Raw genomic sequence first — 14,283 nt, forward strand, 5'->3', positions numbered from 1 at the left:
TTGCTGTGTCCCAGACCCCATCTCTAACAGGCACCCCCTCCTGTCACTAACCCTAGGGCTAGTTCTCCCAAGACAAGTAGGATGAAGGTGAACCCACATCTCTCCTACTGCTTCTGAGATCTCATCCTTCCCCTTCCCCTACCCCCAACTCTGTAGCAGGAAACATGCTGTGATCTCCTTTTCCTCTTTGATCTCATCCCTAAGGGATCACAAATACCTTCTTCAGCTTTCTTCCCCTATGACTCATCCCAGTATCCCAGCCTCCAACACCAGCAGGCATTCCCTGTGAAGAGTACAACTGAGCAGGCCAGGAAAACAAGCAACACACAAAGACATCACATTCTCTGAAAACCCAAGGAGGAAAGGAAAACCAAGAAACAAATGACCCATCCAACAAACTCAAATCCAGAAATCAGCACCTAGACCTAAAACCATTCCAAACCCAGATGCCTAGACGCCACCATAAAAACACAATCAGCAGCAGTCAGGGCAATATGTCTCCACTGAAGCCCAGATATCCTTCCTCAGCAGGCCCCTGAACACACCAACAAAGCTGAAGCACAAGAAAAAGACCTTAAAACAGTCTTTGTGAATAAAATAGAGGTCCTTAAAGAGGAAATGAACAAGTGCCTTTAAAAATATATACAGGTAGCACTTTTCCTAATTTTCTGAGAAAGCACCAGATTGATTTCCAAAGTGGTTGTATGAGGTTACATTCCCACCAGCAATGGAGGAGGGTTCCTATTTTTCCAGCATGTGTTGTTACTTGAGTTTTTTATCTTAGCCATTCTGATGGGTGTGAGATGGAATCTCAGGGTCATTTTGATCTGCATTTAAGTGTTTCTCTGCCATTCAATATTCCTCTGGCTGGCAGTATGGAGCCATGGTGGCTGCAGCCCAAGCCCGGCTGGGAGACAGAGAGCAGGGGGCAGTGGTGCTGCCAGCAGCCTACAAACACAAAGGTCAAGCCCTGCAAGCCTTGTGGTGGCCAACATAGAAGGCAGGGAGGTGTGAAGCAGCTTAGAGCTCACCCAGAACCTGCCCCCAGATGCCCTGCCTAGCCACAAGATCATCCTGATTCTGGGCAACAACATGATATCCGGGACAAGGCTCAGTGATGATCCAGTATTTATGGAGTGTCAGTCGTGAAGCTCAGAATTCCAATGTAAAACTATCTGCAGCTGGCAAAATCACGCCTTTGTCAGAGCACTAGACAAATCATAGTCAGCTGCTACGCATAACCTGAAGTAGCCCCATATCCCACACCTGGGACTAACATAACTAACATAACTCGGGTTTGTTGTTGTTGTTGTTGTTGTTGTTGTTTTTAAGAAACCTAAATTGGCACCACAGAGAGAAACCTGGAAGTGGGGGTATTTGAGGGCTGATATGGAAACCTAATACAGTGGAAACTCCCTGAAGTATATGAAGGGGATCCTAATGTGCTCTCCTAATCATGGGGGATATGGAATCTCAATTGGCCATCCCTTGTAGCCAAATGAGGCTCCCAGTGGTAGGACTGTGTTACATGTGTTACATTCAATTGAGTTGTTGGCCAACAGGGTTCCATGGAAATTCCCAAATAAACCAGGCTGATGCTATGGCAAAGGATTGCTTTCTGCAAACTGAGAATAGGACCTCACTGCCATGGACAATACCCACACAAATCACTGAACGTGGAGAAGTGGCACTGGTACCTCCATAGAGCCTGCACTCCTATATTCTAGTCTTTTTGGTGTAGGAACATACTCTGCAGGCCACTGAAAGAGAAATGTGGACACCAACCCAGCCACAAAACCTTTGACTTCCAAAATATGCTTGGACAATGCTGGCACAGAGCTTGTTGTGGTAGCCAACTCGTGTCTTATTTGACTTAAAGTCCACTGCACAAGATAAAACCCATACCTGACACTGGTTTGGGTAATCAAGAACCAAAGACTTAGATAGGCAAGAGATATAAGGTAAAACCAAAATGAATCAATAAAATGACTCAATAATGTTCTGCTATACTCATTGGCCAGTGTCTTAGCCAGTCATTATCAGAGAGGCTTCCTCTGGCTGCAAATGGAAACGTGCAAAGACCAACAGCCAGGCATTATTTGGAAAGTCTAAATGGGAGGTCTCTAGCAACTCTTCCTCTCAGAGCTCAGGGAATCCCACAGTAGATGAGGCAGAAAGATTGTAAGAGCCTAAGGAGATGGAAGACACCAGGTGAACAAGGTCCTCTGAATCAACTAAGCAAGGCTCAAGCAACAAGCACAGGTCCTACATAAGTATAGAATCAGGTCCTCTATGTATATATTATAATTTTTAGCTTAGTGTTTGTATGACTCCTGACTGTGAGAATGACCGGGTCTTTACTCTTGGGCCTGCTCTTGGGACTCTTTTCCTCCTTTTGGGTTGCCATGTCCAACTTTGATATGATAGTTTTTGCTTCATCTTACTATATTTTAAATTGTCATGTTTTGTTGTTATCCCTAAGAAGCCTGTTCTTTTCTAATGAGATTCAGATAGGAAGTAGGTCTGGAGAGGAGAGGGGCGCAGGGGAACTGGGTTGAGTAGAGAGAGGGGAAACTATAATCAGGATATATTGTATGAGAAAATAATCTATTTTAAATAAGTGAAAAATGGGAAAAAAAACTTAGAATACAGTGTGAGTATTTTAAGACTCTTGCTTATGTCTAAGTCATATTAGAGACATACAAAGCAATTGGAATAGCACCTCAATGAAGTTTAATGCTTCACAAGGCCTTTTTCAGTCATAAGAGAGTTATTCTAATGACTATGATCAAACTAGAGTTGTATACTGCTCTACATTCCTCCCACTCTTCCCTTCTCTTTTTCTTTCTTTAACTCTAAGTATTAATGTGTTGTTTTCACGTACATTTACTGAAAATGGTGTCATAAAATTTAAAATTTATCTCCGTGAGTCCGATGTTAGTTGGTCACCACGATAAAATAAAAAGTAAGTTTGAGCAGTGGTAGCAGTGGCTTAGCAAGCTAGGTTTTCACTCATTTAAGGTAATTAAAAGCTTCACAATTAAAATTTTGAAATATCTCGATAAAAATATTTTATAAAGAAAATTTGATGCACAATTTTATTGTGTGATTCGTAAGACTTCTGTGAAAAAAGAGGCCAAATTTACTTGGTTTTACATTACTTTCCTATAGCCATTGAAATTTTCTCAAGCAAACACATGAATGTGTGAACATGCTCTCTCTCTCTCTCTCTCTCTCTCTCTCTCTCACACACACACACACACACACACACACATACTCACATACACACACAGTGGACTTAAAAAAAAAAAGTACCTTCCTAACATCCTGGAGAATTAATGTTTGCAACACATAGCTAAGATCTAATGTGTAAAAGGTGGTAACAAATGCACACACTTACCAAAGATAATCCATATAAGAAAAAGAGTGTAAATATGACAAGGAAACCAGTCATCACTATAATCTGGGTAGATGTTATAATAACTGCAATGAATATGGAAATAATAAAAATGAAGCCAACATAGATTAAGCCCCAGGACAGCCTAAAAAAAAAAAGACAAAAGTCATTTAAATTAGTCTTTCAAATGTCTTTTTTAAACTACAAAAAGCACCTAAATAACACCATTACTCATGTATGCACACCCTAGTTTAATAACTATAATATTGAAAATTGTGTGTGCTCTTCAGCACAATTCTCCATCTTCCCCCTGCCCCAAGGTAATCACTTTGGCAAACATCCTGCTTACGAATCCCGTGCATTCAGATGACCTTTACCACACAGTAATGACAGATACCAAATATTAGTATGGCACCAACCAATGTGAAAGAATGCCACAACCAGTTAAGTGACTATAAATCAAATTATGGCCTTGTTGGTACTTGAAGGCCAGGCATCCTTATGCATCTAGTGTATGAGCATTGTATGAACTGTATATTTCATGCTGTGTATATTATATGTAACTTGCCTTTTTCAATCAACAGTATCTATTACATATGAAGCTTATGATATTTCATTATATTAATATGTGCTAGTGTTCTTCTGACCTTAGATAATTGTTCTCTAGTTTTCTTTCTGTTATAATGGTGCAAAGAATTTTATTACATTTGTTTTTATGTAAGATGTAAAAGAATAACTCTAAAGTGAAATTACTGAATTAAAGTTTATGTCATCAGTTTTATTAGACAACCAAATGAATCTAATTGTAAATTTGGAAAAAGACTGCTAAGTCTTTTTTACTTGGTCAGTCAAATGTCAGTCAAATTACTCTACAAGCATCAAGAGCTGGAGGATCCCAGCAGGCAACACTACTGCTCTTCTTTACGGATGCTGAAAACCTTCCACTGATGGATCATGTTTCCTAATCCTGTTATTTCTTTACTCAAATGGATATAAGTTATGGCACACACCTGCATCTTTACACTTTTATATTATTTTTCTTTAGATATGTTGATGTTCTCATTTTACACAATATTTATTAAAGAACACTGTCAAATAAATAAGACAAGATTATAAGGGTGCATGAGTCCAAGCTTCTCATTAACAAGGAATAAAGCTTTAGTCCCTCTCATTAGTTAATGGGTGTGTGAAATGTCACAAAATAAATCATTAATAAGATACAAATGTAATGGCAGGCATTAATTCTGTCTAGAGTTTTTCCTCTGTTTAAAACCATAATTAATAAGAATTTATCTCCTCTAGAATGCAGCAAAAGATGCTTGGTTTACAACAGTACATCCCAGTAAAATGTGATTAGCTGGATTTACTACTTCCTTAATTGTTAATCTTATATCAATATAGTGAGCTGTGTTAGAAACATCAGCATTTTTGAAAAAAGTAACCTATTCTGTGAATTTACAGAAGAAGAGTATTTGAAGTACGACTGGAAAAACCGTGGTGTAGGAGAATTATGAAATAAAGAGATCAAAATAATTACCTAAAAAGAGAACTACCTACAGGGTGGAGTAGGAAAGAGGATATTAATAAATTCATATAAAATCCTCTTGCTTGCAAAGAAATACATGCACCATATTTTTAAAAAGAATGATTCCATTTCACATTCACGGCATTACTAGAAGTCATATTTTATTTCCAATAGATGTCTGATAATTAAAAAAGATGTTTCCAAGGCATTTTCTTTCTTAGTTCTAAGAATGGACATATCAGTGCATTTTTTCCAGGGCTTAATTTATGTGCATGATAAGAATCACCCTGAAACTGAATCAACATCAGAATGTTTAATATCTCCTTTGTGTTCAGGTCAGCCTGACTGGTGCATCCCTAATTTCAGGTGACTTTGGGCATCCTCGCCCCTAGGACTTGCCTTGAACTAAAAAGAGACCCCTCTACAGAAATTGTGCTCTCTCTCTCTCTCTCTCTCTCTCTCTCTCTCTCTCTCTCCCTCTTCCCTCCTAAGAGACCTGCATGATGGGTTTACATCTGTTCTTTTGTCATTACCAGTGTTCCCACACAAAAATTCCTCCTTTTTAAAGGTTTCCTCTTTTCCTATTTCACAATTGGTATACATTAGGACAAAAATTTTCTTTGTTGGTAAATATATTCTACACAGAAATAAAGGTTTCTGGACCATAATTCTACTTCAGGGAGCATATGAGTTAAAAACTAGATTGTTCAGTAAATAACTATACATCCAGTACATATAGTTTTATCATTCCACACACATAGATTTGGGGTTTTGTGGAGGGTTTGTTTGTTCATACATGTTTTAAATGGTGTGTGATCTGCCAAAAAGGGTCTCAGTGTTTCTCTGTATATCTCAGGCAGGCCAAGAACTCTCCATCTCCCTGTGTCCACCTGCCTACTGCTAAGATCATATGCCTGTACTATCTGCCCAATACACCATTTTCTTGATTTGGGCAATATACAGAGAAGCATCCGCTAAGAATCAATATCAAAACATGTCATGTTTCTTCTGGGCAAAAATAAGCACATGATGTTCTTTTTGACCTGGAAATATACATTTTATCACTGATAACAAATTCTGTGCTTTGCTTCTGAGGAGTTTAGACCTTACTTGTATTTCTATCAACTAAACACACCCACTATTTTTATATGTCTTTATTACTACACACACCTTTATTATGTCACAAGTACATGCATAGATATGTCCATGTATATATACAAATATATACATATACTTCAAAGTTAAAGTGATTGTTGACTGGGGCAAGGTATAAACATTAATGCCTGGTTCAGATACTGTTACTAAGTCTGCTTTACCCACCAGCCTATCTGTTATGTCCTGTTCATAGTGCATCACAACATACATCATTTACTTGTTTCAAAACATCTCTGGTTGGCCAAGCCGATGAATCTAGCATGCCGTTCACAAGGCTGTTTTCTTCACATAGAGAAGTGTGAAGAAGTCAGCTCATAATGAGGAAAGGATAAGACAGAATTGCCCTTAGGTTTCCACCACTGAAGCCCGACTCTGGCATTCACTGTCTACCTGACACTGGGCAACCAACTCCATTATCTTCATTTGCCTTTATTTCCTCATTTACAACCTTGATAAAAGCCAGCATTACAACAATGTTCAGTGAGTTATAATGACTATCTTCCACAGAAGATTTAACAAAGACTAAATCTAGTAGTCAGAGCAAAACAAAACAAAAACACAAAAAACAACCACAGAAACGCAAGTACCTCACATCTCAAATTTAAACTGTAGAATTGTAAAAACAATTATACTTTTGTGTTTTATGATTTCTCTGACTCACCAGAATGCAGAGTCTCGTAGACCCATTATTTTCATCAATTCCTTATACCTTTTTCTCTCTTTTGTGACATTGTGGGATACAAAATGTATAAACGAGGAGAAATAAAACAAGCAGCATAAAATAAAAAATTCATATTGAAGAAGGTCTTTAGAAATAAAAGGTAATGTCTTCATATTTATTGCGTTAACAGACATCAACTCCTCCATCACAGAATGGTTTGTTGTGACCTAGAGAAGGACATAAGCAAACAGAAATTAAAGGCTATGAATTGACAAAACTGGAGTAAGTGTTGGAGGTTGCACTGATATCAGTTTCCTTGTTTTACTGCTCAAGTCTAGTCACACAAGATGTTCCTCTCTTGAGGGAACTGGGTGTGTTATTTTGCAGGTTTCTAGAACTAGAAGTTTGCAGAACTAGAAGTTTGAAATTAAGTGGTCTCTTCCTTGTCTGACAATCGAGTTTACATACTTGCTAGTTTGAATGTGTCCCTCTATAATGCATGCGGAAACTCATCCTTACTATAGCACTAGAGGTAGGATGTTTGAGGAAGTAAGTCATCGGATGAGACACTCGTGGATAGATGAGTGACTCATCAAAGGGTTTGCCAAGTGTGTCTTAATGCGCAATTTGCCCTTTTGTTCTTTTGCCAAGTGAAAACACAGTGTTCTTCTCTTTGCCCTTTCATCCTTTGTGCCATGTAAAAACTCCCAGACTGACATCTGTGAGGAGTGAGCTTGCTGAGGTCTAATCATATACTCTCCGGACTTGATAATTGTGAACAAATAACATATGTTCTTTATGAATTACCCAGCCTTGATATGTAGTCATTGTAGGGAAAATGAACTGCAACATCATCCTCCATTAACATTTTCATGCCTCTGAAATTAATGATAGTAACTTTTCAATTAGGTGCTTACTTCGATAATAGCAGCGTTAATGGCAGTTTGTAAAGCCACAAATCCTCTTTTCCAGTATCTGGACAATAAACATGAAGCACCACCATATGAATTCCAGCAATGAACTATAAGCACAAGGAAAAGTATAAATATTAGTATGGGATGAAAACAGATGGGAAATGAGGAACAAGAACCTAAGAGACAATGATTGAGAAGAGACCCCACTGGCCAGAACTGTTAACCTCAGGAGAAGATAGTCACGGTGCTGCACACGTGTAATCCTAGTCTTCAGGATGCTGAAGTAGGAGAATAATAGATTTTTAGGCCCGCCTAAGCTATATGTCATGGCACTATCTCAAGCAAAGGAAACAAGCAAACAAACCAATAAGGTCATTTTGATGATGAAGCAGACACATTAAGATGAAGGTTATATGGTTTAGAAGAAGCAGCTACTGTGATACACACTATGAGACTAGGGTAACAGCAATCCCTAGCTCCCGAGACATGAAAAACAATACTTTAGGGCTTCTATATTAAAGCTACACACACACACACACACACAAATCCCCAGTGATGTGCCTAGAGACCTAAAGTGGGATATGTACATTTGTCCACAGATAAGTTGGAATTAGTTTATCACAGTAAAATCCCCAGGTGGGAAATGGAGATGCTAATGAGATGCAATATTTGAAGACTTGTGACAAGCTGCTGCATAGACACATACTGACTAAGACAAAGGCTAGAGCCCTTCCTGGGGAAGAAACAGAAAATAGGTTGGGGGGGGGGGCACACCACTTATATTCTGGAAACCTCAGGAACTTTCTTCCGAATATTTTCATGTGGTCTCTCCTGTGCTGTAGCATAAGAATATAGCTTTTATTCTGAATTTGAGTGTCTCTGGATAATCCTTTTTCTAGAAGTGACAAGATCTGCAGTTCTTTGATTATTCAATTTTCCAATTTATATTTATACTGCCTTTATCCTAATCTCCTCACAAAATGAATTTATCTTAGAGGGGTATCCTAGCCCTATTATCTTCAGCATCTAATCTTGTTTGTATACTTTTTTATACAAACCCACTCCTCCTGCCCCTGTCTAGAACAATTCTTACAAACAGGCTCCATGGTTTTCGGTCACTGCATCCTTCAGGAACTCATTGGAGCATGTGTAGTCTGTACACACTGTGTGAATAGTGGTAAAGAACCATTTCTACATATTGCACCAATTTTGCTTCCTCGAGTGTCTTTTAACCCACAAGCCTTCCTCCTTTTCAGCTGCCTCCACTATCATCTAATGGCCATCAAGTTTCCTTACACTCTCCCTGAAAAACTCGAGGTCTCTGGGCTGTGTCAGGAGTGCTCTCTTAATTGTGAACAACTTTCCACATGCTTGCTCTGATTAAAGTAGTTCAATGGCTATCTGTGGTGTAGGTTTACAAGGTACCAGACAGGACCTAGCTCTAATGTGAATGCAAAATCATTCTCCCCTCACATCCCATGGCCTTGCATGATCTTCGTCCAGTTCTTGATAAGATGCTATCATATGCCTTTGTCCTACTAGGACACAGTATCTCTAGCTCTTCACATTTGCTGTTCTCTTGGTCTTAATTTAAAAGTTAGTTCTCTAATCCAGCATTCAATTAAGAATCCTGAGGCCAGATTACCATAGGTCCCTTCCCTTGCACTTGCCACTGATTATTCAATGCTTTTTAAGCCTCATCTGACATTGGAATCTAGTCATTCCCTTAGACCTGTGAGCTCAACAGATGCATGCTGAAGTATTCTGCAATGCTGTGAAATTAACCTTTAAAATAAAGAAAAGTGAAGCAATAAAATATTAGTCTGTTCTCTCCAATGAAATTTCAAGTAGCTGTTGCCCAACCCTACCTGTTCCTTCTTGTCAAAAACATAAGGACTCACAATAGAATTTTATATAAATAGTCACCTAATAAGTCTTCATTTAAAAATGGATTTCCATACTTTAGATGTACTTCTAACTTGTAAGAGAAGGTGTCATTAAATACAATTCCAATAGCATGTGAAAGACCCTCCAGAAGCACTTCATTCAAGTCTTTTTTACTTGGTACTCCAATGATTCTTGTTCCTGTGAGGTATAAAGTAAAAAATAGGTATACTGAATTATACAGTGTTCCCATACAACAGAATGTGATATTAGACTTAGCCACATTTTTATAAACTTTTCCAATTAAACTAAACATACTAAAAAGCAACCTAGAAAAATCTTATTTTACTGTTTCAAATGACAGAATCTATTTGTGCTTGAGAACTACATGTTTTAATAAGACAAGTTATAGATATGGAGGAGACCATCATGCCTGCTAAGTATAAGAGTGGTTACAACAAGGGAGACCCTAGGGAAGATGCTTAATTCTCACTCAGAAGGACAAACAAGATAGACATCGAAAGTAGGAGAAGACAAGGAGCAGGACAGGAGCCCTCCACAGAGAACTTCTGAAAGACTCTGCCCACCAGGGTATCAAAGGAGATACTGAGACTCATAGCCAAACTTTGGGCAGAGTGCGGAGTCCTTATGGAAGAAGAGGGAGATAGAAAGGAACTCCACAAGGAGAACAACAGACTCAGAAAACCTGGGCCCAAGGGGTTGTGTAGAGATTGATACTCCAGCCAAGGACCATGCATGGAGAAGACCTAGACCCTCTCTGTTCAGAGGAAGCCCAATGGCTGCTCAGTTTCTAAGTGGGTTCCCTACTATGGGGAACAGGGACTGTCTCTGACATGAACTCAGTGGCTGGCTCTCTGATCACCTCCTCTTTGGGGGGGCGGGGGTGCAGTCTTGTCAAGCCACAGAGAAAGATAATGCAGCCAGCCTTGATGAGACCTGATAAGCTAGGGTCAGATGGAAGGGGAGGAGGTCCTCCCCTATCAGGGGACTAGGGAAAGGGCATAAGGGGAGAAGAGGGAGCCGGATACCTGAATTTATTATAGGGATGTTGAACTAGAACTTCAAACTCATATGCACATATTTTATTAAAATATGAATATAATAAGATATAAATAAAACATAAAAATAAGACTAATTCTTTCTTGTCTATAGACTATTTACCTTTCATTGTTGGAGCAAACAGTGTTTTATTCATTATCTGTTGGGTTATGTTAGAGACTGGTGTGTATACAACCGTTATAGATGATCCATTAAATTCATCTACCCTTCCAAGATCCTGAGAAGGAGCTTCGGGGAAATGAATATTTTCTTTGAAATATGAAAACAGGCCCATATAAAGTCCTACAATAACTGGGATGGTCCATTCCTATAAAAAAAAAAAATCAGGTTTTTTTTTTTTTTTTTTTTAAGAGAGAAAACGATGAGCCAAGATTCATTTCTCTTCAAATTGGTCAACACCAAAGAACTTTGAAGACATGTTCCAGCCAAGGACCATGCATAAGAGGACCTAGACCCCTTGCTCAGATGTAGCCCGTAAGCTGTTCAGTCTCCATGTGGGTTCCCTAGTAAGGGGAGCAGGGGCTGCCTCAGTGACTAGCTCTCTGATCACCTCCTTCTGGGGTGTGCAGCCTTACCAGGCCACAGAGAAAGACAATGCAGCCAGTCCTAATGAGGCCTAATAGGCTAGGGTCAGATAGTAGGGAAGGATGTCCTCCCCTATCAGTGGACTAGGGGAGAGGCATAGAGGGAGAAAAGGGAGGGAGGACTGTGAGGAGATGAGGGAGGGGCCTACAGCCAGGATACATTGTGAATAAATTGTAATAAATAATAAACAAATAAAAATTTTTAAAAAAACTTTAAAGACAAGTTCATTTTTTCCATATAATTGGCTTTTTATTGCTGTTTACTCTTCAGAGAAAGAAAAACTCAGTGAAGGACAGATTCAAAGTTAGTACCCACAAGTATCTCTCTGATCTAAAGATTTACATTAAATCATGAAGGCCTCATCTAGAAACTGAATGGGATACTTAACAGTGTGACAGTCTCGGTTGCTTGGAATGCCAATTCTAGACATAAGGCACAAAATATTCCAGACACTATTCGTGATGGCAAGTCATCATTTTTCTTGCTAATTGTCATATTTCCATTATAAACTAAAAGAAATCAGTATAAACTTCATGTAGTAAATCACAAACAGCAATAATTTTTTCCTTCCTAATATGATGCTGGACAAATCATTTATGTCCTTGTCTTTGGAATTTCCTTCTAAATATTGACACTTTATGTTCATTTCTTTAAAGTGACCACACTAAGTTAATATAGTATAAGGTTTTGACTATATCATACTCTCAGATACAAATGGGAATGGGTGGTTGAGCTATTTTGTGTGGAAAATGGACAGATATAGTACATGCCACTTCCAGGCCTGGTTGTAGACCCTTACCCAATCTACTATACTCTGTTTTTATTATTTTTCTTTTCCTTATGAGCAGGTTAGCAAGAGGTTACCAGGATCTGAGGAGATGGAAAAGTCCCTAGATGAGGAAATCTAGGTACCTGGATGAATGGAAAGAATGTTATTTCCAACTACTGACTTACTAAAAATAGTAAAAACTGAACATTTTTCATGTGTTAAGACACTGAAATTTGTACTATTCACCATTTCTCAACCCATCTTCTTAGTACAAACCAACATAGCTATCCTTTTGTAATCCTTGAAAATAATCGTTATGTAGAAAATCAAGTTTTGAATATAAAATAATAAAAATAAAAATTTTTCAACTTATCCTTGCCAAACTTTACATTATGTCTTGGTTCCCAATGTAGAACATGTGATACTTTAACCTTTGCTACAATTTACCATACAATTACATTTTTGTTTTAAAAATGTAATACTTTTTTAAAAATGTAATACTTTTAGTCTTTGTAATTCTATGGTATTGGTCATAGACTGTTCCGAGTTTCCCAATCCAACAAATATAGCTAGAAGTACCTACCTCAAAATAAATACAGTCTGCTGATTAAAATGTAACATATTAAAGAATCAGACAAAAAAGAGAACACAAAGGAAAGGAGGGACTGTCTGCACATACCAGCAAGCTCTCTCTTCTCATTCTCCATTTCTTGAGTAGATTCTTGTACAAAAGTGCTCGGGTTTGCTGATACACACTCATCTTTTTCATACCCCTTTCACCTGCTCATTAAGTGAACAAACAGTAAGCAAACAAAAAAATGGAAGTATAATTGGAAAAACCTTGACTATATTTCTTATTCAAATATTTACTACACTTAAGAACTGTAATGAAATGTAAAATATTATTGCAAAAGCTTATGACTGAATTTTACCTTGAATATATTCATTTAAGCTCTATGGAGAGATGGGTGATGGTGAAGTTGTGGGGTGGTTGTTTTCACAATTTCACAATAAAACAGAACACTCCAATTGGGGGAATGTCATTAGGTCACAGAATGTGTACAATTATGTTTTGAAATTGAATTCAATGATGTGAATAAAGTAATCAATTAGTTTCATTCCATCAACACTCATTCTTGTTCCTTATGTTTTAGTAAAAAAAAATCCCATAACTAATCAAATCAACAACAAAATTCTGATTGCTTAACTCACCCAAATAAAAACTTACATTCATCAAATACCATCCCAATGAAATATGTTTGTAATATTTACCATCAGATTAAATAAAATAAAATTTAACTGAATAACTTTTACCAGAAGAACTAAGAAAGCTTTAAAAAATAACCCAGGCTGAAAATTACTTGATTCTGACACACACGGAGAATAATATTACTCTCAATTTTGTGAATATGCAATTCCCTCAAAAACTCTGAAAGCAAAGTACAAAATAAGTTTTTAAAGAGAGAGAGAATAGGAGAAATTTGATGGAAAAGTATTTTTGCCCAGAAATTTTTCAAACAAACACATTTATAAAACTTTTTGGGTTTTTATTTATAAAATTTCATCTTTCCTAAATTTACATAACAAAATTTTGTGTAATTTTCTCTTGGCTAGAATGGAAGCAAACTAGAGTCTATTGCTAATATCTACAAAATAAAATCTGGTTGGGGACAAAATGAAAATTAGCTCTGAAGTCACTGTAAAATGTTCAAGTGTCTGAAAAATAGATTGATCTTAGCACTATCCACCCATTTATTCGTCAGGGCACAAACAGCGCTAAGCTTTACTTACTGATGAGAAACGCTCACGATCTCTGGAGGCATTCACACCGTTCTCCTTTTCTTCCTAGCTTACCAGTTAAAGCATTATCTCTGGTTCCTGATATATTTCTTAAGTAGGTGCCTACCCTCAGCAGCTGCTACTCAGACTAGTTTCTGAAAAGGGATGTGGTCAATCCAAGCTGTACATGATGAATTTGTTTTGTTTTGTGTTGTGTCCCCTTTTTTCCGTAAGCCGGTTATTCTCCTGGGAAAATACTGTCCTGTGATTGGTTGGGAATAAAACAAACCGGGTGTCTGTTCGTTCAGCCTTTCAACTCCAGGAAGAGTAATGCAAATAAGGAAAACTTGCTTAAGCCCTTCTGATGTGATGAGATCAAGATGGGAAGAGAGGACAAAAACAAGAGTAAAAATATTAACTAATGAAACTAAGTCTTTAAACTTGTGTGGGAAGTATTAAGTCATGTTTTCTCACTATGCATAGCTAAGCACAGTTGTCAGTTTTCAACTTGGCAAACTCATGCCAAGTAAAAAC

At 37.8% G+C, this 14,283-nt stretch overlaps 1 protein-coding gene across 6 annotated transcripts in view; it reads right to left on the reverse strand.

The window, feature by feature from the left end:
• Abca6 (ATP binding cassette subfamily A member 6) overlaps positions 1-13,965 on the reverse strand; it is a 65,146-nt gene extending 51,181 nt beyond the window's left edge. For 2 of the 6 annotated variants that reach the window (XM_055592524.1, XM_055592520.1), the window contains exons 1-7: positions 13,762-13,964; positions 12,650-12,750; positions 10,719-10,923; positions 9,579-9,737; positions 7,656-7,759; positions 6,739-6,965; positions 3,401-3,542 (exon numbers count right to left, since the gene is read on the reverse strand). In XM_055592524.1, the coding sequence (XP_055448499.1) occupies positions 3,401-3,542; positions 6,739-6,965; positions 7,656-7,759; positions 9,579-9,737; positions 10,719-10,923; positions 12,650-12,739 (927 nt within the window). In that variant the 5' untranslated portion in view covers positions 12,740-12,750; positions 13,762-13,964. Of the gene's footprint in view, positions 1-3,400; positions 3,543-6,738; positions 6,966-7,655; positions 7,760-9,578; positions 9,738-10,718; positions 10,924-12,649; positions 12,754-13,761 lie in introns of those variants that run through there. The other 4 variants (XM_055592523.1, XM_055592521.1, XM_055592522.1 and 1 more) reach the window with 4 other exon arrangements.
• Positions 13,966-14,283: the final 318 nt, after the last annotated feature.

This window comes from Psammomys obesus, unplaced genomic scaffold (genome assembly GCF_907164565.1).
Source record: "Psammomys obesus unplaced genomic scaffold, mPsaObe1.curated_primary_1811, whole genome shotgun sequence".
Lineage (NCBI taxonomy): Eukaryota > Metazoa > Chordata > Mammalia > Rodentia > Muridae > Psammomys > Psammomys obesus.